Source organism: Mustela putorius, unplaced genomic scaffold (genome assembly GCF_011764305.1).
Source record: "Mustela putorius furo isolate JIRA1106 unplaced genomic scaffold, ASM1176430v1.1 tig00000095_pilon_pilon_pilon, whole genome shotgun sequence".
NCBI classification, from domain to species: domain Eukaryota; kingdom Metazoa; phylum Chordata; class Mammalia; order Carnivora; family Mustelidae; genus Mustela; species Mustela putorius.
The window spans coordinates 37,183,559-37,209,414 of NW_025421280.1; the positions used below are offsets into that span (position 1 = coordinate 37,183,559).

Genomic DNA, 25,856 nt, shown 5'->3' on the forward strand with positions numbered 1-25,856 from the left:
CTCACGCTCCACATCCAACCCATTAGCAAATCCTCCTGACTCCACCTCGAGGACTTATCCACATTCCGAGTGCTCTGTCCCGCTCCGCAGCTGTCATTCCAGCAGGGCCACGTCGCCGTCTCTCACCTGATCATCACACTGCCCTCTTCACTGCTCTAGTTCCTTATCCTTTTCCTTCTTTCCTCTTCTCTGCCCAGCAGCCGGAGGGACCTGCTTAAAACCAAGTCAGGTCAGGGCATCCCCGGGCTGAAACCCTGTGGTCACTTCCACTTCACCCCAAGCAAAAGCTGAAGCCTGTACGATTGTCTGTGTGGACCCTTTTCCCTCTTGCTTGTCTCCCGGCTCACTTGGCTCAGGTCACCAGCCTCAGGGCCTTTGCACTGGCTATTCCCACCAGGTATCTAAATAGCTCGTCCCTCACTTTCCTTGTGTCCTTTGGAGTCTTCTCAGAGAGGCATCAGCAATCCTGTAAAGATTGCAACCCCAGCTCACCCCGGTGCCCCCTGCCTCAGCTTCATCCCCCACCCCCACCCCCGGCATCTAGCACCTTCTGACATACTATAGATTTTCTTATCTCATTCACGGTTTCTATCCCTCCCCACCCAGCCCCACCACCTACTAGAATGTAAGCTCCATAGGGGAAGGGAATTTTGTCTGTTTCAATTACTGGGCAGTGCCCGGCCCATGCTAGGCACTCAGTATGTTTTATTAAGATCAATGAATAAGGCGCATAGGACCACCTCCGTGTCAGTCCTCTTTCCAGAGATGGGGTTTGGGGCACTCACAGCTGTGTGCCAGAGCCTCCCCTCAGATAGGGTGTCCAGGCCGAATTGGCAGTGTCCCCTCGGTGACAGGAGCGGGACTGCTGGGGGTGTCTCCTCCATCCTGGGGATCAGCATTACCGCTTTGTCACACATTAACAGCCCAAGTCTGGCTTCCAATCCTCCATCTCCTGGAGCCCAGGTTCAGATTTTAACAGGGTGGCATCTGCCTCCCCTTATTCTCAAGGGGACATGTCCATTCCAACCTGTTTATTCTAAGAACATCTCCTGGATGCTCTCTTACGAAAACAAGGTTTCTCTGTCTCATCTTATCTGTCTCAAAGGCCGGGTTTTGTCAGCCAAACCTGGACTAAGAGTTACCGGCTGATGCCTTAATCACGCACAGATCTGTTAGTGCCTGGTGCCTTTAGAACCTGAAATGCGGACCCACTGTGGCTAGAGCCACAAGCTTCCCATTCTGCCAACAGGTTTTAAGATCCTTGGTCACACTCCCCCCGCCCCCCACCGAAAGAAGGCGAAGGCCTTGTTTTATATCCCTTAGAACTCTGCCCTCCCCTTGTAAGACAGGGTGCTGTCCTCTTCTGATCCAGGTTCCAAAGCCCAGACTTCTCTGGACAGAGCCAAGACGAGGTTGGCTTTGAGGGTAGCCTTGGTTTTCTTGCTTTTTTTTTCCTCTCTGTGGGTCAAGATTGGCCAACGCTAGGGACCTCCCTGGAACCTCTTTCCGGGGCCGTGTGTCCCTGTGCTTCCCAGGCCTGGCTTCCTCTTCCTCTTCCTCTTGCTGAGTGGGGCAGGAAAAGCAGACGCAGGGATGCCAGATGCTCTGGGTTCCTTCCCGCAAAGTCCCAGGAGGCATTTCTAATGCTGAGTCAACAATCTGTTTGCAACCTATTTATCTGCACACATGACATTTTCAAAAGTTCTCTAAACTAGGTATCTACTCCTCTGTTCTTACATCTTTTTCAAAGAGCTCGATCCTCAGTTTGTTTTAGTTTGTATGATCCCCGCCCAGAAAACCCGTGTGCAGCTATGAATATCCCACATTGTTTGCCCGATGATAAATAAGTTCTTTCCTCTTGGAGAAAAAGGCACTTTCTCCTCCCAGCACCGGGAAGGACTTTAGAAGTCCCTGCTCTGATGCTGACTGTGGGGAAAGCTGGTCCTTCTAGGGTTTTGTTATTTCAGAACAAATATGGTAAACTGTTTCCCCCTGGGTTGCTATGGAGAAGAGATTATTTGCCTTTCTCTTAGGGCTTCTGAAAATAATAGATTACATATTTGGGAGGGTGGTTTTTTTTTTTTTTTTTAGATCTGGTTAATGTGAGATAGAGGGGATTGCTCCGGGGATGACATTGTTTGGTTTGGGAAGTATTCTTGCTGTTGCCCAGCAACAGGCTCTTAGAGACGGGAGTGGACTGCGTTGTCCCTGGCAACCGTTGTTACTCAGCAAACAATGAGAGCCAGCGGAGAGCGCCAGGACTGCGGGCGGGCGGCAGGTTTTAATTGAACATCTGCATATATTTTTCTCTGATGAAATTATGTTTGCGTTTGATTTGCCATGACAGGTAGACCGGGGTCCACCTGGGGTCTCCTGGGCAGAAAGCGTGCTGTCATTTTGATATTTCATCCTGTATAAAGCCGGAGGAGCTGATGGAAGGAGGCAAAAAAACCCCAACTTCTAGCCATTTGTGCCGTAGACTGCTCGCCGCTGGAGACTTAAGTCTTCAGTGGAATTTCTTTTTTGATCAGATTCCTTGTGTTTATAAAATCATTACCTGACCAGCCTTCTCGAGTGCTTTCCAGCATGACATTTTCCTTGCGGCTGCTGGGGAATATCAGAAAAGCCAGGACTTGAAGCCAGTGGGCCATACGGGTCGGCATCAGCACATGAGCGTGGCTGGAGACGGGAACCAGACTGAGAGCCTTCTGGTTCTTTAGTGTTCCTTGCGATTCCTGCTAAAAAGTTGGGAACGCAGGTGACCCTCCAGGGAATGGGCATATTACTCTTCTTGGGGAAGCAGGTGTGTCCCCGCTCCCAGGAGCCGGACACCCTCCCCCTGACGACAGGCGCTTTGCGGCCACTGGGAGGATTCTGATCAAAACAGTGTCACTCCCCTACCTCCTCCTCAGCGAGCCAGAGATAGCGAATGTTTACCAGGGCTCGTTGCTTGGGTAAACACTGCCCCTGAACTTCATTCAAAGCCGGTGACACATTTCTTCCCCCCCCCCGCCCCCGCCGCCACCAGCCCCCCTGCACCGCCCTCTGCACCCCGCCCACCCACCAGGGCTATAAATGGGGCGGTGTTAGTCAGTGCCGTTTTCGGCGGGGCCTCCATCCTGCCGTGCTCCTCTCTCCCAGGCGATCTGTCTGACTAAGGCCGCAGCAGCCGCACCCGACCCGCCTGTATCAGAACCCCGCGCCCGCGGTCAGTCAAACAGCTCCGTGGTGAGATCCACTTTAGTTGTACCGATCGGCTTTTTTTTTTTTTTCCGGGCAGTTCAGTCTGTAGCTGAATGCCCCGAGCAAATGTCCGTGGCACTTGCGTGCCCGCGCTCCTCCGCCTGATGGCTCGGTACGATGTAAAGCATCTGAGCAAAGCTTCCCAACTTTCCTTTGCAGCCAAAACGTGTTACGGGATGTCATTTGTGTTCCAGAACAAATAAAAGCAGGATATATATATATATATATATATGGCAAGCTTATTAGCCGCCAGCCCGAGGGGCAGGAATTAAGCTCCAGTTATCACGTGTTCTTGGATCAAAATGAGTAAGTTCGGCCTTACACAGAGATCCCCCAGGAGATTAAGGAGAACACAGGGTGCTTCCTGTCTCCTGGGGCAGCAGGACGGCTGGAGGTCAGTTGTGTACCAAGAAAGCTCTGTCCTTCCAAAGAAATGCTCCTCCGCATTCCAGAAAATGAGCTGCGACCTAGTGCCAGGTTAGGCAAGTCATTGTTCAGGAACTGTAGCCTCATTTAAACATTCTCTTTTAAGGGGATCATTTCAAAACTGTCCCCAGAGCTCCCGCCCCCCACATCAGGCCTTGCAGCTTGGGCAAAGGGCTTGAGGTGTCTGGGCCCCTTCACCCCACTGGGGAAGGAGCGGGGCCGCTGACCTGCAGGAACCCCTCCGGGGGTCCCAGGGGAGGTGGAGCTCCTGATTTTCAGCTCGGCCCTTTCTCTACTTTGAAACTCCTGAGTGAGGGCCGACCGGAGAGGAGAACAGGGAGGCGCGGGGGTACTTGGAAAGGTCACGGGCGTGATGTTGGCAGCAGGAAAAAGGCCAGCCTTTCTGCCTGAGTCCATCAAGGAGGTCCTGCCCGTCGCTCTGGCTTATTGGCCATTCCTGGAAACACGAAGTTCCCTTGTCACCAGGCAGCGCCGTCCAGTGTGCGGTGGGGTCACCAGGCTCAAAATCCCGGCAGATGGCCTGGAGGAGGGAGCTCCCTGCCAGCCCCTGGTCCCTGCCTCACTCCTTCTCCCTCAGGCTGTAGGGGGCGCTCTGAAGGCTTGGTTTTTCTGGCCGACTGGTGGGTCCAGTATAACTGGGCGATAGGAAGCCGAACCCGGGGCGGCGAACCTAGAGAATGGCTTGGTTCGTCTAGAAATACCAGGTTTAGTGAGGCGGCGGCATTAGACCAGTGGTTCTCAAAGGGGGTGACTCGACCCTCGGGGAACACTGGGTCGTACCATGTTTGGTTGTCGTGACAGCTGGGTGAAGGCTGCTCCCGCCTCCCCACTGTGCCCCGGACACCCCACAGAGAACAGTCTGGCCCCCAGATGTCCGGCGTGGGGAAGGCGAGAAATGGTGGTTCAGAGCAGGGCGTCTCAAACTTTAAGGCGCAAACAAATCTCCTGGCAATTCAGCTTGAAATGCATGTTACAGTTTATGAGCAGTTCCAGAAAAGGCAAAGCAGTGCCTCTCCCCCACACTGACCTTGTTACCTCGGGGGCATTCGGTTTTCACGACGGGGGGTGCTCCCAGCATCAGGCGGGTGGGAGCCAGGATGCTGCTGAGCACCCCGGAGCCAAAGTGGGTCCAGCTCCGGCAACCACAGCGCCGAGGCCGGGGAGCCCGCACGAGATGACGGAGGACTGGGTGGCAGGTTTCGGTCACTGCGCGCAGTGCTGCTGGGGTCCGGTCTGAAGTGGCTGGTGGCAGCTCCATGCTTCTGCTCTAGCTGTCGTAGCGGGGGCTGTGGGGGGCGTTCCTTGAGGGCCTCGGTCCTGCTCTGCAGGGTCACATCCACCGCATCCTGCAGGCACTGTCCTCACCGTCGCTGGGACCCAGTCCCAGCCTCCAGTGGCCCTCCACGCCAGAGTGGCCACCAGCCCCCTTCTCACTGCCGGCCGGGACCGCCGTAGCCTCGCCGGCCACCCTCGATTCCAACGAGACGTGTGTTTGGCGGTGGCAGCACAGCACTGTGACCCGTCATCCTGCGGGCCTGGGCTCAGACGGGGACGAGTGGGGGCGAGGGGCCAGGTAATGATCCCGTTTAAACCCTGCACCCAAAGCGAGAGGAGCCCTGGCTTTCTCCACGGAGCGCCCGCAGAAGCGGTGGCAAAGCAGCGGCGGGGCGGAGGGGCTGCGGGAGCGAGCGTGCCCGAGGGGACAGGGAGCAGGGGCAGAGGGCCAAGAGGGACACGGACCACAAGAGAGACGGCAGGTGGCCTCGGTCTCCAGGGGCAGGGAGTGTGCCCGGCTGGGCGGGGGCGGGGGGCACCACGGATGCTCGTGGGGCCAGATGGAGGGAAGAGTGTCATCGGCGCCATTATCGACGGGTCCCTTCCAGTTACCAAGTGGCCTGAACTTTGACCTGCCTGAGCCTCAGTCTGTCTGTCTTGGTTTCTAAAATGAGGATGATAGGCTCGGTCGATGGAGCGTGCGACTCCTGATCTCAGGGCTGTGATTTCGAGCCCCGCGTTGGGCGTAGAGAGGCTTAAATAACAAAACAATTTCAAAATAAAATGAGGATGTTAACGGAGTGCCTTCCTGAAGGGTTAAGAGGGATCCCATGTGTGGCTTGCTTGGCCCCGAGGCTGGGTGCAGCTGATGCTGACTGGCGTTGCCCGCTTCTGCGCATCCGATGTCCTGGGCTGCTCGCTCCTCCCACTCCTTCCCTCTCGGTCGTATTTTATTTCGTGGGCACCGCCCGGGGTCCTGCCCGTCACTGCACTTCATCCTCCCGCCCCTTTGTCAGATTAGGAAACTGAGGCCACAGCCACAGGCGTAGGGTGTAATGGAACTAAGATCTGAACATGTGTCTGAGTCGAGTCTGTGCCCGTCCAGTGTCCGGGCCACCTTAGCGTTTGCTCCGAGCTCGTGCCTGCCGTGGTTATGGGATCAAGGCTGCGGGTCTTTTCCGTGATCGAGCTGAGGCGCCGGAAGTAGGAAGGAGCCGGATGTCCGTTCCTGGGGCTCTCATCAGGCTCAGTCTGAGCAGGCGGTCTGAGCAGGCAGTCCTCGTGTCTGAAGGTCTGCCGCGTCCAGAGCGGCCTGGGCCGCCTCCTGAGTGTGAAGGGGGCACACCTGGCACCAGCCAGTGCACGACACTCAGCCTTCTCAGGGACCCCAGATGCCTGACACCAGAACGTTCCGGACACCACCCACCCCTCGGTTGCAAGATTCCGTAGTCCTTGATTTAGAACACGCGGTGCTCTGCAGACTGACCCAGAACCTCCAACATGCCAGGCAGAGGCTGGGGTCGCCCTCAGTCCCGGGGAGGCGGTCCCCAGAAGAGACCTCAGGGCTGGGTCACCACTTAGATGTGGCCTGGTGGCCAAGGGAGACACCTGGTGACTCAATCTAGTCCAATGGCTTAGGAAACACCGAAGAAGTGGCAAGTTTGAGGGAAGGACGTTGCCTTTTGGGTTTCTTAGAGACTAAGTCTGGTGGCGTTTGAACGGGGTTGCGGCCGAAAGCCTGTCTGCTGGGTGAAGGTGTCGGTGAAGGCTGGGTGGTTTTCATTCACTCTTCCCTCCTCGAACCACGACATTGCAAGTGGCAACTAAAATCAGACCACACGTGAGCTGAGGGAAGCATAGCTTCGTTTGGGTTGTTTTTAAATTAATAGTCAAATCATGTCTCTTTAAGAGGAAAGTAAATGGGTGTTGCCCTGTTACCATGGGGGGAGAGGCCCCTGTCCTTGGCGATCAGAGTAGCCTGCCCCCCCCAAGAAGGACAGGAGCCTTTGGCTTCAGGGGACCCCAGCCCCTACGTCCTGCCGGGAGCCCTGAGGACGGCCAACTTCCAGGGCTTGGGCCCCCTCCTCTGCTGGAGAGCGAGCGAACGTTTGGCCATGGAGAAGAAAACAGGAACAGAAGCCCAGTTCTTACCAACAGAAAAAGGAATTTGAATTCTGTAGATACTTTATTCCAGAGTAGCTCGGAGCCAGCTCCGGGATCCTTCCAAGTCCACTGCTGCAAAAGAAAAAGAAAAGTGAAAAGTTAAGGCATGACAGGGCACCCGGACAGCTTAGGCAAGGAGGGAATAATGAGCTGCCCTTACTGGAAGTTGAGGCTCGATGCTTCTAGAAACAGTGGGTGTTCTTTCCCGGGCCCGGCCTTTCAGCCTCTCCGTCTGGCTCCATGGGGCCGAGCGCGGTGCCCTCTGTTACGCTTCCTGCTCTTACTGCCTGCTCGTCCCTTCCACGCAGACCCGTCTGTCCAGCTCGTGTCTCAGACCCTGCACCTCCCCTGGAGTGGGGGGGCTCCGTCGGGGCAATCCTGTCCCTTGGGGGGACATTCACCGGTGTCTGGAGACTCCGGGTAGAGGGAGGTTCCTGGCGTGTGGCAGGTGGGGACCAGGGGTGCTGATCAGCACCCCACAGTGTCCCAGATGCGCCCCAACCCCAGCAGAGCACAACCTGGCCCGATGTCAACAGTGCCCAGGCTGGGAGCCCTGCCTCGTGCCCACTAGTGGGCGCCTTGGCAGTGACCCCAGAGCAGGAAAGGATGTGGTTTCTACCATCGTGCAGTGTCAATGAAGACACTTTTCAGCCAGGAGGAGATGGACGTGAAGCTGTCCAAACATACGTGTCTCCTCTCAGCGCCTGGAACCGAGCAGGGCTGTCCTGAGGGCCGAGCCCCAGCCCCAGGCCAGCGGGCACAGCACGGACAGAATCTGAAGCTCGCGCCCCCTGCTCCTTGGACCCTGCCCTCACACGGAAGGGATCCAAGAGAAGCAAAGGGACACGATTTTTCTCGTCATGCCACTTGGAATGTCAACACAGGCATCCGGGCCGACGCCGGGGTTTGAGACAACTGGTGCTCTCGGAGAACATTCTGGACCTGTCGCTTCTTGTTCATGGGGAAAGTAGGGATCGCTCTCTCGGGGGCCAAGGGAGCCTGGTGCCATCCAGATGCCGCCACGCCCCAGGAGAGCATGAGCCTGTGGCTTTGAGGAGGCCCCGTGTCTGTCCCCAAAGGCAAAGGAGAAGGGCATGTGTCTCCCCAAAGCGGACGTTAACGGGCCAGTCGGAAGGAAGGTAACAAAACCCGGTGCTTGCTCTTTGCTCTTTACCCGCAGATGACAAGCTGTTTTCGGAATACCATGAGACCTATGTAAGGCAGGTGACCCCTCCACTTGGCATATGGAGGAACAGGAATAGAAATGAGACGGCTTCAGGTCGCAGTGAGTCAGCGCCGGCCAGGAGCAGGGCCCAGGACTGCCCTCAGCTTTTTCTGCGTTTCCTTTCCTGCCATTACTGGTCACTAGGCAACCGGAGTATTTTCCTGTAAACAGAAACCTCTTCCCTTTGTGCTCAGGGCCGGATCCGGTCATGGGGCGGAATCCCAGGCTGCGGCCCGCCATGCCCAGTCCCTGTCGCCCCTCACTTACACCGGGGGAACCTCACACAGGCTCCCCCTGCTGAGTGTCCCCCGCAGCGTCCCCAGGTCTGCTGTGCTTTCTCCGCCATCCAGCGAGGCCACACTGGCCCACTTCATTCCTCAAGTGTGTCTTCATCGGGGACCAGATGGCCAATGAAACGTGCTAGGCTTACAGACAACACGCTGGGTGTGTTTCTGAGCCACGGGGAGCTTCGGGCCAACCTCACCAAGCTGGGCAATGGCTCGTATTCGAGGCCTCTGTAGACCTTTTTATTGGCTGTCCTGAGGCTCCTGGGACCCCGGGAAAGAATGCTCGGCCCGGCCTTGGGCAGAGGATCAGGAGAGAGGACAAATGATGCTGACTGAGCAGACGGGGAAGACCGTCAAAGGGTCCCACCCAGTTCCTGTTGCAAGTTCAAGTTCACGTTCTGAGCAGAGGTGCAGACCCGCACATGGACCCGCGAGAGTGTGCCTAGGGACCTCAGGTGACTACTGTTGCTGAGGAGCCCGACCAGCAGAATTTAGAGATTCCCAAATGTGCTGCAGAATGTGGCTGGTCAGTGCTGTTATCTTTGGGGCCAGCCCTTTCCCTGCGTCCCCTGTCCTGCCAGGTGGAAAGGTCGGTGGGTCCAGCCCCACACCTTCTAGAAGGACCACCTGACCGACGGCCCTCATCTCCAAGGACCGCTAGCGTAGCAAACCAGAGCTTGCGGAGAGAGGCCTTGACAAAATGTGCTGGCGCTTACCCTTTGCGGCTGAAAACTGATTGCCAGGTGGGTTTTTTATTTAACTTGCTGGTATGGAAAATTCAAACATCTACAAGATGAACACAGTGTAATGAAGCTGGTGCCGCGATTCCCAGCTGACACTCACCGTCACTCCGCTGCCTCGTGCCTTCTACGCCTCCTCCGCACCCCATCCTCCTCTCCGTGATTATAGTCGTATGCTGTCTTTCAGGTTAAAATTTACATACCGTAAATGCACAAATCTTGGCTGTCTGATATTGACAAATGGGCATTCCACGTAATGCACACCCTGTTCTCCTGGAGAACGTGTCTGTCCACCTCCCCGGAAAGTCCCCGCCTGTCCCTTCCCCCTCGGCTCCTGCTCCCTCTGCGCTGATCTGATTTTTCTTTTCTTTTCTTTTCTTTTTTTCTTTTTATTTTTTTTAAGATTTTATCTATTCATTTGAGAGAGAGACAGAGCACAAGCAGGGAGATAGGCAGAGGGAGAGGGAGAAGCAGACTCAAACAAGACTCAAGCAGAGAGCCCGATGTGGGGCCCGATCCCAGGACCCCGGGACCATGACCCCAGCCGAAGGCAGACGCCCAACCCACTGAGCCACCCAGGCACCCCTCTTTTCTTTCTTTTTTTTTTTATTAAAGATTTTATTTATTTATTTGACAGAGAGACAGCGAGAGAAAGAACCCAAGCAGGGGGAGTGGAAGAGGGAGAAGCAGGCTTCCCGCTGAGTAGGAGCCTGATGTGGGGCTCGATCCCAGGACCCTGGGATCGTGACCTGAGCCGAAGGCAGACGCTTAATGACCGAACCACCAGGCACCCCCTGATTTTTCTTTTAAACCTTCGGTTCATTTTGTCTGTTCCACATCATGTACTCTTGGATACAGTTTTTTGGACTCAGCATAATGACTTGGAGACTGACCCGGGTGTTGTGTATGCCCGTGTCCGTCTGTTTGTATTAATCACAGATGACCCAGGAGTGCTCCTCTACCGGCTTTCTTGCCACATCTCTTGTATCTTTTTTTTAAATGGTTGCTTTAGTGATTACAATCTTCATCTTTTACTTCACACAACCTGCAGTCTCTCATCTCCTCTCCTGACGACGGGCATTAGAGCTATTGCGCTGTTTTGGCTGTTGTGAATAAAATTGCTGTAAATCTGTGTGTACAGGACTTTTTGTAGACGTGTTTCCGTATTTCCTGGATGAACACCTCAGAAAGGAATTCTGGGCTAACGGATGGGCTTAACTTTCCAGAAAACTGTCAAACATTTTTTTTTTCTGATCCGATTCTATCATTTTACATTCCTACAAGTGTGTGAGAGATATGGTTTTTCCCGGTGCCCACAACATTGGTTATTGTGAGACTTATTTTAGCCATTCTGGCAATGGTTTACTGGTATCTCATTGTGGCTTTAATATGCATTTCCCTAGTGACTAACACTGTTGAGCACCATTTTTTTTTAAAGATTTTATTTATTTATTTTACAGAAAGAGATCACAAGTAGGCAGAGAGGCAGGCAGAGAGAGAGAGAGGAGTTAGCAGGCTCCCCACAGAGCAGAGAGCCCCAGGCGGGGCTCGATCCCAGGACCCTGGGATCATGACCGGAGCCGAAGGCAGAGGCTTTAACCCACTGAGCCACCCAGACGCCCATACTTGTTGGGCATCTGGAGATCTTTGTGAAGAGCCTGTTAGAGTCTTCTGCCCATTAGGTTGTCTTCTTATTATTAAACTGTAGGAGCTTTTTACATATTGTGGATAAAACCTTCTGTTAGATACATGATTTGCAGATATTTTTTGTAAAGCCCAGACTGTGGCTTAAATGATTTGTGTGTGTGTTTTAAGAAGTTTATTTATTTAGGGCACCTGGATCGGTTTTATTTATTTAGGGCTTGGTCGGTTAAGTGTCTACTTTTGGCTCAGGTTGTGACCCCCAGAGTCCTGGGATGGAGCCCGGAGTCTGACTCCCTACTCAGCAGGGAGTCTGCTTCTCCCTCTCCCTCTGCTCCTCCCCCTGCTCTTGCCCTCTTTATCACTCTGCTCCCTCTCTCAAATAAATAAAATCTTTTCTTTTAAAGTTCATTTATTTATTTTTAAAGTACTCTCTGTACCTGACATGGGGCTCAAAGTAATGACCCTGAGATCAAGAGTTGCGTGCTATTCCAACTGAGTCAGCCAGGTGCCCCTGATCTGTGTTCTTGAAGTCTTTTAATGGACGAATTTTTCAGTTTTCACAAATCTAATTTATCGAGTTCTTTGGTCATACTTACTACTTTCTGAATTCTGTCTAAGAAAATTTGCCTACGCCTCTGTGTTTTCTCTTAGACGTTTTACAGTTTTAGCTTTCAAGCGTGAGTCTAGGATCTAATTTAAAATCATTTTTGTGTGTGGGACAGGATAGGAATTGAAATTCATTTGTTTTCTTCTTCCCATATGGATATACCATTTGTTTAAACAACCTTTCTCTCTCTGTTGAATTGCCTTGACACCTTTGTCAAAAATCATTTGAGGAGGGAAGGAGTTGGGGCTTCGTTAAGGAAAAAGAAGCAGTTGGAAATGTAAGTATGGGTTATTATTTTTATATTGCCATCTTTGGTTTATTAATATTTCATGTCATTTTTGCATAGGTGTTCAGGAGCGACATTGGTCTAAATACTTCTTTTGTGATATCTTTATCAAGTTTTGGCACCAGGCTTTTGATGACCTCCTAAAATGAGTGAAGTATTCCTTTCTGTATTTTCTGATGGAATTTGTGCACTAACTCCTTTTTCAGTGTTTTATAGCATGTAGCAGCGAAAGGCTCTGTGCCGGAAGTTTTCTTTGTAAGGCTTTCAATAACATATTCAGTCTGTTTGCTAGATATGACCTTCACATTTTCTGTTTCATCTTGTGTCAGTTTTGGTATGTTGTGTTTTTCCCCAAAAAATGTTCATTTGATCAAAGCTGGTGAATTTATTGGTTAAAGCTGTTCATAAGTGTTCCTTATGATTTTGGTTTCTCTAAGATTTGTAACAGTATATCTCATTTCATTTTTCATGTTGGCAATTTGGGGGTTTTTTCTTTTCTCTTTCTTATCAATCTTTTATAGAGAATTGTCCATCTTTTTTTTTTTTTTAGACTTTTTTAGAGCAGTTTTAGGTTCACAGCAAAGTTAAAAGGAAGGTGCAGAGATTTTTTTCCATGTACTCTCTGCCCTTACACATGCCTAACCCTCCCCCTTTATCAACATACCCACCAGAGTGGTGCATTTGTAGACAAGACGTGCACTGACATGACATGTTGTCATCACCCAAAGTCCATAAGGGACATCAGGGTTCATGCCTGATGTTGTACATTCTGTGGGTTTGGTGGATGTATGATGACATGTATCCACCATTATAGTATCACACCGAGTAGTTTCTCTGCCCTAAAAATCCTCTGTGCTCCACTGATTCATCCTTTCTTCCCCTTAAACCTCTGGCAACCACTGATCTTTTTACCCTCTCCATAGTTTGTCCTTTTCCAGAATGTCATATAGTTGGAATCATACAACACACATGGACTTACTTTTACTTAATAGTATGAATTTATGTTTCCTCCGTCTTTACATGGCTTTTACTTCTTTTTCAAAGAAATTTCAGGGGCGCCTGGGTGGCTCAGTGGTTTGGGCTGCTGCCTTCGGCTCGGGTCATGATCTCAGGGTCCTGGGATCGAGCCCTGCATCGGGCTCTCTGCTCCGCAGGAAGCCTGCTTCTCTCTCTCTCTCTCTCTCTCTGCCTGCCTCTCTGCCTACTTGTGATCTCTGTCTGTCAATTAAATAAATAAAATCTTTAAAAAAAAAAAAAAGAAATTTCAGTTTGGGGAAAATTTTGGTTCTGTCATTTTCTACATGGTTTGTGGAGTTTTATTTCATTTTTTTTCCTTTATTATTTCCTTTTTCTGCTTCAGTTCAGTTTGCTTGTCTTTTTGTTGCTTCCTAAGGCTGAAAACTTAAGTGATTGATTTTTAAGCCATTTTTTCTAATTTGTTTATAAAACTAAACATTTCCTTCTAGGAACTTCTTAGCTACATCCCTAAATTTTGATATATGGTGTTTTCATTATTAATCAGTTCAAAGTATCTTCTAATTTCCTTTATACTTTATTCTTTGCCTATGGGTTATTTTAGAGGTGTTTTTTAAATTTTCTAAATATTTAGCATTTTTCTAGACATCTTACTGACCTCTAATTTTTTTGTCTTATTGTATAATTCAATCTTTTGAAACATATTGAGACTTGTTTTGTGGCCCAGAATATGACCTATATTAGTATATATTCCTTGTAACATTTGAAAAGAACGTGCAGGTTTGGTTGGTTGTGCACTATAAACGTTAGATTTCAGCGGTTGATAGTGTCACCCAGATAAACCATTATTGCTGTTTTTGTTTATTCTCTGTCAAGATTACTGAGAGAAGAGTGTGTAAAATCTCCAACTGTGACTCTTTATCTATTTTTTCCCTTAGTTCTGTTAATTTTTTCTTTCTGTATTTTGAAGCTATAGTACTAGGTGCTTACACTAATATAATGATTATGTCATTATCAGTTTATGAGGATGAAATGTCCCTCCCTCATTATCTCTAGTAATATTCCTTGTCTTGAAGGAATTTTGTCTCAGTATTATAGCCACTCCAGCTTAATTAGAGTTTGCATGCTGTATCTTTTTCCATTCTATTACTTTCCACCCATATGGGCCTTTATATTTAATAAGTATTTCAGGGGGCCTTGGTGGCTCATTTGGTTGAGCATCCAACTCTTGGTTTCACCTCAGATCATGATTTCAGGGTCATGGGATTGAGCCCCATATGGGGCTCTATGCTCAGTGTGGAGTCTGCTTGGGGTTCTACCTTTCCCTCTCCCTCTGCCCTTTTTCCTTACCCCCCATTTTCATATGCTCCCTCTCTCTTTCAAATAAATTAATAAATAAAATCTTTTAAAAATTAAAGAAGGTTTCTTTTAAAAAGGCAGCATATCAGGGGACCTTTTTTTAAAAAGCTGAGGCTGACCATTTCTGTCTTTTCATTCAAATTTTAATCTATTTATACTTAGTGTAATTATTAATCTATCTGAATTTAGGAAAGCCATTTTGCTATTTGTTTCATCTTTTTTTTTCCTATGTTCTTCATTGGCTGCCTTTTTCTGAGGACAGATATATTTAACGTTTCATTTGCTTCTTCATTATTTTTTAAGCTACATGTTTTGGGGTGTTTTTTTGTTAGAGATTACCTCAGGGATCTAAGGTGATCTTAATGTATACAATGTATAATGTAAAGATACATCTTAAAGTATCTTTAATTTATCACAAATAAGACTACTACATGTAAAATGCAAGAACCTTGCATGTCTAATCCTATTTACCCCTCCTCAGTCCTGTGCTATTATTGTTGTATAGTTCACTGCTGCATGTGTTACAAAAACACACAATGGAGTGTTATAATTTTTTGTTAAATAGATGTATTTTAAAGAAATTAAGAGAAGAAAAGGAAAAAAATACACTCCTTTGTAATTACCCACATAGTTATAATTTCAGGTGATTTTTATTCCTTCTTGAAGACACAAGTTTACCATTTGGTGTTATTTCTCTCCACCCTAAAGGACTTGCTTTTGAGTTTCTCATAGTGTAGGCAACAAAATTTCTTAGGTTTTGTTTATCATAAAATGTCTTTAACTCACCTTTCTTTTAAGAGTAGTTTTGCTGGGTATAGAATTTTAGGTTGACAGCTTTCCCCCACCACTTTAAATATGTCATCCCATTGTCTTCTGGTCACTGTTGTCACTGATGGGAAGTTGGTTACCATCCATACTATTATTCTTTTTCATAAAAGATGTAGTTTTTCTCTGGCTGCTTTCAGAATTTTCTTTTTCTTTCTTTTTTTTTTTTTTTTTAATTTTAGCGATTTAACCATGATACAGCTGATTTGGTTTTCTTTGTATTTATCATTCTTGGGTTGATATCTTTTGCCAAATTTAAGAGATGTTTGGCCATTCTTCAAATATATCTTTTTCCTCTCCATTCTCCTTTTCTTTTGGGACTTCAGTTTCATATATGTTAGATTGCATGTTCTGTTCATTTTCCTCAATTTTTTCCTCCTTTCAGTTCTTCAGTTTGCGTTCCACTGATTTCTCTTCAAGTTCACTAACTCTTCCTTCTGCCATCTCTAATCAGTTGTTACGTGTATCAATAAATCTCCCTTTGAGTTCTTGTACTTTTCAGCTCCAGAATTTCTACTTCTTTTTTTTTTAACAGTTCGTCTTCCACTGACATTCCTGTATGTTCCTATATTGTACATATAACTTCCTTTAAGTTCTTGGACATATTTTTAGTAGCTGCTTTACCTGTACCACCTGAATTGTCTTGGTCTGGTTATAATTCACTCCTCCTCTCTTTTTCTTGGGTATGGGTCATAGCTGTTTCTTCTCATCATCTGTGGTCTGTATCAGACCCTGGATATCATGAATGCTATGTTGTGGAATTTCTGGATTCTGCTGTGCTCCCTCTGCTAGTGTTTATCTTGGCTGGACTCAAACCCTGTCCCTCGTGCGAATATCTTTTTCAGCAGCAGCTGAAATCTCCTCTTAGTTTGTTAATCTTTGAGCTGCTGGGTTTCCCCCCAAACCCCTGGTGTCTTCCCCACACAATTGTGGTTTAGTAAGTTGGCCGAAGATTTGGATGGACTCTAGGCAGATCTGGGGGCATGCCCCCTATATGGCTCTCTCTCTTTCAGGATTTCCTCTTAATATTCTGAACTCTCTCCTCTCACACTCAAGACAACCAGGCTGTTGCTTTCTGCACTGAAGCATTCATGGACTGGGGCGTGCCCCTGGCAAAAATTCAGAATCACTGGTCTGACTGTGGCAGAGTTCTTTCAAGGGTGGACTCCCTGGCAGGCTCTGCCTATCTCGGCCACCCTTGCCCCACTGTGTCTTTAAATTGTGTGTGTGTGTGTGTGTGTGTGTGTGTGTGTCTGTGTTGTGTGTTTTAATATTTTGTTCAGATTTTTTTAAAAGATTTTTATTTCTTTATTTGACAGAGTGAGATCACAAGTAGACAGAGAAGCAGGCAGAGAGAGAGGAGGAAGCAGGCTCCCTGCTGAACAGAGAGCCTGATGTGGGGCTTGATCCCAGGACCCTGGGATCATGACCTGAACCAAAGGCAGAGGCTTTAACCCACTGAGCCACCCAGGCGCCCTTGTTCAGATTTTTAAACTATTATCTACAGGAGAGTTAGTCCCACCAATGCTCTACAGTTACTGAAAGCCAGTGCTGTTGGATGCCTCTTAATAAGCAATTAAAAAAAAAAACACACACCTTAACTTTGATGTGTTAAGGGCCCTTGATTAATGGCCCCAAATAAAAAAACAATTCAGAGAAATACAACTCAGGAAACTGGATCAGCTTATAGGCAATGTATGACCTTGGTTATCTTAGATGGGTAGGGAAGGATTTCATGCCCTCAACATATGGAAGCAGCCAGGCTGGCCCACATGGCATCTGTCAGTCTGTCTGTCTGATGCTAACATTAAGGGATGTGTTCATGGGGAGTAGAACAGTCAGTCTCAAAAGGTCATTACATATCCCAGGAGAGTCCTACACAGCCTTAAAATAACCAGGTAGGTTGCAAATGACACCTTTTTTTTTTTTTTTTTTACATCTGGTTTTATATTTCTTTTTTTTTTTTTAGATTTTATTTATTTATTTGACAGAGAGAGAGAGAGAACACAAGTAGGCAGAGAGGCAGGCAGAGAAAGAGGGGGAAGCAGGCTCCCCACTGAGCAAAGAGCCTGATGCGGGGCTCGCTCCCAGGACCCTGAAACCATGACCTGAGCCAAAGGCAGAGGCTTAACCCACTGAGCCACCCAGGCGCCCCTGTAAATGACACTTTACATAGACTCTACCTGCAACACCGTGTACCATTCAGTATACTGTGGTATGGGCTGTGCTACTAAGGAGACACGGAGGGATTTATTCATCTGGTAAATATTTACCAACTGCCCGGGTCATGCACGGCCCTGAAGCACTACCCAGAAGCCATTGCACGGGATGCTTTTGTCCCAGCTGTGCTCCTCATAATATAGGTCCCTGCCTGAGGTTCCCGGGGCTGTCGTTCAAAGTACCCCAGCCTGGGGGGCTTGACCCTTCACAGTTCTGGAGACCTGAAGGTGCCGGCGAGCTGTGTTCTCTCTAGGGAAGGAGCCTCCCTGCCTTCTCTGGTTTGTGGCGGCCCGAGCCATCCCTGGCTTCCCAGTCCTGTTGCTGCACCCCGCCCTCTCCGCCTCCGCTGTCACGTGGCCTCCGCTGTCACGTGGCCTCCGCTGTCACGTGGCCGCCTTCCCCACGTGTCCTAGTCTGTCTGTCACAAGAACACCGTCCTTGGGGGCGCCTGGGTGGCTCAGTGGGTTAAAGCCTCTGCTTTCGGCTCAGGTCATGATCCCAGAGTCCTGGGTTGGAGCCCCGCATCGGGCTCTCTTCTCCTCAGAGAGCCTGCTTCCTCCTGCCTCTCTGCCTACTTGTAGTCTCTGTCTGTCAAATAAATAAATCAAAATCTTTAAAAAAAAAAAAAAAGAACACCGTCCTTGGATTTCAGGCGCGCCCTACTCCGTATGAGCTCCTCTCGATCCTTACCTTGATTATATCTGCGAAGACGCTCTCTCCAGATGAGCTCACATTCAGGGACTAGGAGCAGCCCTGAGTTTCGGGCGTCACCGTTCAACCCACTGCAACTCACCAGAGTGACTTGTCCCTTGTGCCCAAACTCCCGTCTTCAGTTCCAAGGGCTGTAACCTGGCTCCTGAGTTTCCAGGATTTGGGGATTTTCTTCGTGACTTTCTAGGCTTCGGGCGCTCTGCTGTCACTTCCCACCACACGCTAATGCATTTGTCTTCACGGGCCGGCAGCCTCATCCTCCTAACAATGCGGGTCATCCCTTATGGCTCCTCCAGTTCTGGCATGTTGGGGAGATGGGGCCGCAGGGACTCCGCCCTGGACCCCGGGGCGGTGGACCCCACGGTTTTGAATCGAGGCCGTGCCATTTTTCTACCCATGCTCCAAACCCACATTGCTTCACCAAACCCAAATTACACGAACCGAGGACCAGCAGCCATGGTCTGTTGTCCAAACCTGGCCTGTCGCCCTTTTTTTCTAAATGAAGTCTTACTAGAACACAACCAGGATGTGTGTGTGTGTGTGTGTGTGTGTGTGTGTGAGAGAGAGAGAGAGAGAGAGAGAGAGCAGGGATCATTCTTGTGCCAGGACAGCAAAATCTAGTAGTGGTAACAGGACCAGATATGCCTAAAGTCTTTGGACCTTGGCAGAAAAGCTTTGGCGACCCTTGGCCTGAACACCGTACACTAAACAGGTGGCAGACAGCATGCGGCAAACAGCATGTTAAACTAGGAAGTACACTCATGTGAAAACCTGGCATGATCTTGAATAACTTCTATTCTGGAAGGTGCATTCTGGCCCCAGTGAGCCGAGCATGGGCTCACTCTCAAGCCTCATGCTCTCCCGGGCTCCCCTGATTTTAACAAGACTGAGACTTTGAAGCACAGTGATTTCTGCCTGCAAACAAGCCCCTGGCCTCTGAGTCAGCTTTCTCCCTCCGTCACCAGTGCATTCTCTCCACAGAGAGCCCAAGTCCAGCAATTTCCTCCCACTGCCGCCAAAGTGATGTGGGGGGCGGGGGCAGGTGACTGGTTCCGACGTTGGGGAGATCTGTAAATAAGACCTTGACTGAGCAGCTTCCTACAGAATGATTCCAAAGGTCAGTTCTGTCGGGAAGGCGCGGAGAGTGGGAGACCCAGGAAATACACATTGGAAATTCTCTTCCTTCCCTGGCAGAGAAGAAAGCAGGGAGGCCAGTCACCGCGTGGCTCTGGGGACATCTAGTGGTCAGGACGGAGTCAGGGAACCGGGAACCCCCCACAGGCACAGGCCACACCTCCACGGATCCATCCAGTGGCTCTTGTGGTACCAAAGGCTTTGGTGGGGGGGAATGGGCAGAGTCCTAGAATCTTCCTCATTGGGGAAGATGGGGTTAAACCAACACTCAGAGATTAAACAGCTGCACCCGGCTCTCTGCTTGCTTCTGTCGTCAGGAGAGGTGGGCTGGGAACGCTTATGTGAACTTCTGGCGTCCGTCCTGGGCCCGCGGTGTGTGCCGTGTGCTGCTCTCAGACAAAGCCACGAGGCAGAAGTGGGGAGGCCACTTGATAACGGGGGGGGGGGGGGGGGGGGGGGGGCTGCACCTGCCCACAAAGCCACGCCCTCTCCACAGTTCGCATATTTAACAGCTTCTCAAGGGCAGCTGCTTCTTAAAAAGCCAAGACCATTTGCCTGTGAGCATTTTCATAGACTGATTGTTTTGTATCCCCTGCCACATTATCTTGGTATGAAATGAGTCTTTCGGGGCGCCTGGGTGGCTCAGTTGGGGAAGCCTCTGCCTTCGGCTCAGGTCATGGTCCCAGGGTCCTGGGATCGAGCCCCGAGTCAGGCTCCCTGCTCAGCGGGGGAGCCTGCTTCTCGCTCTCCCTCTGCTGCTCCCCTGCTTGTGCTCTCCCAGTCTCTGTCTCTCAAATAAATAAATAAAATCTTTTTAAAAAATGAAATGAGTCTTTTTGTATAGAATTTTTAAACTACCTTTCTGAAAGACATATGCATCTGGCTGCAAAGAAATACCCTTTTATGCTTTCTCGCGGGCGAGGATCTCTAGGAACAGAAGGCAGGACTTCTCTCCAGCGCAAGATAAAGTGCTTCTTCTTCTTCTTCTTTTTTTAAATTCATTTAAGACAGAGCATGAGCAGGGGAGAGGGACAGAAGGAAAGAGAGGGAGAAGCAGACCCCCCACTGAGCTGGGAGCCGGATGCGGGGCTCCGTCCCAGGACCCCAAGATCATGACCTGAGCCGAAGGCAGACGCTTACCCATCTGAGCCACCGGGGCACCCCGATAAAATGCTTCTTTATTCCCACTGTCTATCGCCTTTCCCCCCCCCCCTTGAATAATGTCTGGAGATAGCTGGGGCTATCTCTGGGGTGCGGCAGGCGGGGAGCGCAGCTCTCTGGGCATCTAAGGAGCAGGGGTCAAGGGCGCTGGGGTCCGTGTGTAGGAACCATCCAGCGCCACTTAGGGCTTCGCGATGGCAACCCCTCTCCACTCAGTCTCTCTCCGCCTTTCTTTAGAACTGAGCATGCAGAATGCGGAGGGTGGATCCGATTCGCCGGCTTCTGTGACCCTGTGTCCGTCGGCGGCAGCACAGGCCCCCGTGGCCCAGCCGGTACCAGCTTCCCCGCAGGTAACAGAGCAGCCGCCTGCTGCCTGGGGCTAGGGCTGTTCTGGGGAAACCAGTGTGGCCAGGGAGGGGGATCGCATCCTCTTAGGTTCTGAAAAGCACCCGATCTGAAAATCAATACTTTCCCAAATTAGCATGTCTGTAGCTATTTGTTGAAAAGGTCCCACCAAGGACTCAAGGATATAAACATGAAAAGAAACCAACTTAGTCTGTTCTTACCCTTGAATGGAATTTCTCTCGTACCTGGGAAATGTCCCTTTTACCCAGGAAGACTTTGTGGATAAGGCTACAGATTGGTTAGAGTTCTAGCATTCGAATGGATGCGGGCTTGAAAATTTGCAAGGAGAGACCTGCCGCGTGAAGGCTCCTGACTTCCAGGCTTTTGCCGTGGGTGGAAATAGACCACAGGCCCAAACACAGAGCTGACATAAGACCACACAGAGCCGAGGGCAGTGGAACAGACTGGAAGCTTGGAGACGTGTGCAGAGGTCCACTGGGGCCATGTGACCCCTCACGAGCACGATTCCAGAAGTTAGAAGCATGACACTTGATGAAGCCAGAAAAGCCCCATCGTTCCTAACTCCAAGTGGTTCTTCATTTTAGAATAGCTAATCAGACTCGTTTAGCTTTTATTTCTTGCAATAAAGCAGCCCCCCCCTGCCCCGCCCCATGGGCCTCGAAAGCCCAGGGTGCCAAGGGGCTGTGATCTTTCCCTGCCCACTCGAACCTGACCCATCAGCCCTCCACCCCTGGCTGCCTCGGCAGGTCTCAGACTCCTGCGGGCCGGGACCTGGCTGGCTGGCGCCAGGGCCCCACACGGCGTCCCCTCCCCAGTTCCAAGCCTTCTGGCCCTGCTAGAGATGCTTCCAGTCTCCACAGCGGCCCACATGCCCATCCCCTGCCCCGCCCCCCAGGCACCGCCTCCGCTCCCCCTGCGAGACTTCCTGCTGCCCACTTGGGGCACTCCCTTTCTGGAAAGGTCCAAGCACTCATGCTCACGGGCAGCCCTGCCTTCCCTCAGCAGAAGGAGCCTCTCTCCTTGCCAGAGAGAGGAATTCCTGCTGCCTCGCCTCCCCAGGCGCGCCCTGCCCGCTTCACGTCCCAGCCCTGCGCTGTCCCGCCCTGTTTCCCACTACGGCAGCCGCCCTCGGTCACCAGCCCCAGCTTGGGGCCAGGGCCGGGGAAGGCGATGTGGACAGCGGTGGGGGGGGGGGTCCTTCTTATCACCAGACCTCTCAGCTTGGTGCCGGCAACAGCCGACGTCACCTTGCGGAACAGACAGACCCCAGGGAGGGAGAGCTGCTGGCGGCAGGTGGAGGTGCGCGTGCTCGTGCATGTGAACGAGTGTGTGTGTGTGTGCACGTGCGCGTGCACCCACATACCATCCTGTCCTCCTGTCAGGTCTGCTTGTGTTCCTGGAAGGTGGCGGTGCTCCGGCTGTAATCTGCGTTTGTGATAAGGACCAAACTTTGAGTCAAAGTCTAAATGTCCTTCTCTCCTTCCCTTTTAGAGGGTGTTGGTCCAGGCAGCGGGCTCGGCTCCCAAAGGGGCCCAGATGCAGCCAATCTCCCTCCCCAGGGTCCAGCAGGTGCCGCAGCAGGTAACCACGGCACAGGGGGCATGGGACACGTTAACCCCTAGCGATGTGGAGCCCTCTCTGAACGAGGCATCCTTTCCTGTTGTTGCTGCCCTTTTGTCTTTGATATCTTCAGTGCTTTGCCAGAAAGTTCTTTCAGAAGCTGTGTTTAAAAAAAAAAAATCTTTTACTGCAGATAGTTCGCCACAGGCCAAGAAAGCTGACGGTCTTTCATCCATTCAGAGCTCCAGCATTCGGGGTCCAAGCCAGCACCTCGATAGAGCACTGGGGTACCGAGGTAGACACGCAGACAGAGAAGCCACGTTTCGGGACTGAAGGAACATGGAACTTGCTGGGGAAGGAAGCACGGTGCCCTCAGACCAGTGCCGAGACCCAGGATGTGCTTCTGGTGAAACCCAGGGGCCCGGGAACAGAGCTGTAGGCCCTGGGTCCCCAGCTACAAAGCTGCCCAGAGCAGCAGCTCAGGAAAAGCAGCGGCTTTTCCTTTTCTGGAAAAGGCCAAATAGCACGTGCTGCGGCTTAGCGGGCTGGCCACCCGCCACCCTGCCGAGCGCGGCCTCTGTCCGCCAGAGCGGCTGTGGACCGAAGCACGGGGGCACGGCTGTGGGGGCAACTTCATGCACAAGGAGAGGCAGGCCGGACTCCGCCAAGGGCTGGAGGTCGCCGGCTTGAGCTCGGTGATGTGCTGAATCCCGATCATGCGGGCCCTGGGAACCGGGCGCATTAGCTGGGTGACCGCGGAGACCAGACAGCACGCCCCTGTCCCTAGGGGGCTCTGGCTTCGATCGCTGGTGTGTTCAGAGGCACTGGTCTGAAGGCAGCTGGGGCAGGTTTCGGGTCGTGGGACAGAAGCAGAGGCTTCCGGGAGGCCCACAGGGAACCAGCGGCTCTGTCTCAGCTCCGTGAGGGAGACGCGAGTGGCGTCGTGATACCAGAAGCGTCCGTGGGACTGGGCCTGCCCTAGCCTTTCTCTCTGGGCAACTTAGACTTGCAGAGTGATTCTGCGTCTCCCCCAGCCCGAGGCACAGCCTGGCCCCAGCACATCAGTCCCTGGAAACTTCTCGGGGATGCTCCCTACCCCAGGGGCTGGTGTGCCTCCCGCAGCGCGCCGGCTGGTCCTGGGAGGGGGGTCAGCCCCAGCCTGCCGCTCCACAGAGGGACTTTGAGGCCGCAGTGAGCCCCGGCCCCTGGTTCTCTCACCCCAGAAGGAGGTTGGATGGGGCATTCGTTAAGGTTCCCTCTGTAGGGAGGGTGTACGTTTCTGCACACGGAGCTCGGGCATCCCCCCCCCCAACCCATGCCCCCCACCCCGGCCAGCACCCTGTCTGCCGAGATGCTGAACTGATGTAGCCACAGGTGAGGGCAGGGGTGCAGCAGAAAGGGGCGGGGGGCTTCCTGGGGCTCCTCTCCGCCTCACACTGAATCCTACTCAGACTGAAGGTCTCCCCAGTGTGGTTCCAGGACCCCCGCCCCTCAGGAGAGGGGTGTCAGGACCACCCAAAGGGGACATCAGAGAGACCGTGTGCAGTATGACCAGCTCGAGCCCTCTGCCCTGCCAGGGATAAGGGGTGTCTGACCCTCCCCCCCACCAATGTCAGGTTCTGTCCACAGCTCTGGCTTCCGTCCAGCGGGACCTGCCCCTCTGCCCAGCGGCTGGCGGGTGGCAGGAACCTACCATCCCAGCTCCGCTCTGCAGTACTGGGCTCCCGCACCCCGGCCCGCCACAGAATGGGGGCTGCCTGCCTCGCTCCCCTAGGGAATGAGCCGCCGCGACCAGAGAATGCGGCAGAGCCATAGGTCGGGAGCAGCTCCGCGCCCGTAGGGCCTCTTGGGGACCAGCTCTCCTAGTTTCTTAGTCGAAGGGACGGCTGGGGCAGGATATCGGAACTGTAGGAGTCAGTGTTCACGAAGGGCGAGGGCAGGCGTGCCCGCCCCGCCGGAGCCCGCGTGCATAACGCCCGGTCCCCGATGTCGTTCCAGGTGCAGCCCCTGCAGCACGTGTACCCCCCGCAGGTGCAGTACGTGGAGGGCGGAGACGCCGTCTACACGAATGGAGCCTTGTACGTGCGTCTCCCCTCCCCTCGCGGACAAGCGTGGGCCACATCCAGAACTTTCCTCATGACTCCCCCCACCTCTTCCCATTCGGGCCTGTGTGTGCGGGAACTTCTCCACCTCCTCTGGGTGATGTTGGACCCAGTACAGCGGTCCTAGGACAGGAGAGCCCTGCGGAGACTTCAGAAATCACAGGCTTTTCTGGTTCTCACTTCCAGAAAAGGCAGGCTTTCCACAAAACAAAACAAAATACTCCCCAGTCCAGCCGTTTAAGCCCGAAGATTCCGTGTTCACAGTCCAGACCCCACTGCAGTCTCCACCTTCTCCCGCGTGCCTGGGTTCACCTCTGGCTCTTTGCAGTGTTGATAAAACTTGATTTTCTGTTTGTCAAGGACTTCTAGAGAGTTCTACCGTCGAACTATGGGGTTCTTAGGGCAGAAAATGATACATTTTTCCATGAAGCTCATTGCGCTCCAGACGTGAACCCTTTGGTTCGTTTGATTCCCACGACCTCCTTCCAGAAGTTCAGGGGTCGGGTGTGAGGGTTGGCTGCGGTGATGGCCAGAGCTGTGTGCATCTCTGCCGCACAGCACCGAGACCTGCCGTGCACACGCAGACCACATCCATGCCTGGATGGCCCGGGAAACCCGAGCGAGGTCTGTAGGTCATCTCAGCGTCAACTTCCTGAGCTTGACCTTCTGCTCCAGTTAGATCGGCTGTCACCCCGGGAGGCGGGACAGAGGTGCAGGCCTCCTGGTCACCAGTCAGTGGGGCCTCCTGCCACTCAGAGGTGACTATACATGTCACTAAGCCTCAGGCACCACCTTTTCCTGGGGCCAGCCCTACATGAGTGAGCAGAACCTAAAAATTTGAGTCTCAAACCGCAGGGTATATCACTTCATCCAAATGGGGAAGGAATAGCAGACAAATTCTTGGTATCACTTAGAAATTCTTTTTGTTCGGCAGTTTCATTTGGTGAACACTTTCTGTTTTGCAAGAATCACAGACTCTTTTTTTTTTCTTTTAAGATTTTATTTATTTGACAGAGATCACAAGTAGGCAGAGAGGCAGGCAGAGAAAGAGGAGGAAGCAGGCTCCCCGCTGAGCAGAGAGCCCGATGTGGGGCTCGATCCCAGGACCCTGGGACCATGACCTGAGCTGAAGGCAGAGGCCCCAACCCTCTGAGCCACCCATGTGCCCCAAGAATCACAGACTCTTGAGGCAGTTGCTGACTGTGTGCCCTTGGTCCCGCCTCCCCAAGCAGTGACATCTGTGACCAGAGCACGATCCCAGGAGACTGGCACTGGGACGGGCTGTCAACTAGCTCCTGGGCCTCATTCACACGTAGCAGCCTACACACCATCGCGTGCGTACATGCGTGCACGTGCGTGAATGGCATGCGGTCGAGGTCATCCTACCCCGGGTACAGATGGCCTGTCACCACAGTGAGATACGGAATTGTTACGTCTCCACAGAGGAGCTCCCCCTGCAACCCCATTACACACTTAGAACTTTTCAGCAATAGTTTCGATGAGTCATCCGTGATCCTTAATATTTC

The 25,856-nt window shown here is 51.7% G+C and overlaps 1 protein-coding gene across 6 annotated transcripts in view; it reads left to right on the forward strand.

The window, feature by feature from the left end:
• Nucleotides 1-25,856, forward strand: part of RFX2 (regulatory factor X2) — an 89,192-nt gene that overhangs the window by 30,257 nt on the left and 33,079 nt on the right. For 2 of the 6 annotated variants that reach the window (XM_004771558.3, XM_013045370.2), the window contains exons 2-5: nt 20,540-20,652; nt 22,160-22,249; nt 22,422-22,523; nt 24,227-24,306. In XM_004771558.3, the coding sequence (XP_004771615.1) occupies nt 20,548-20,652; nt 22,160-22,249; nt 22,422-22,523; nt 24,227-24,306 (377 nt within the window). In that variant the 5' untranslated portion in view covers nt 20,540-20,547. Of the gene's footprint in view, nt 1-8,308; nt 9,384-20,539; nt 20,653-22,159; nt 22,250-22,421; nt 22,524-24,226; nt 24,307-25,856 lie in introns of those variants that run through there. The other 4 variants (XM_013045371.2, XM_013045372.2, XM_045085767.1 and 1 more) reach the window with 3 other exon arrangements.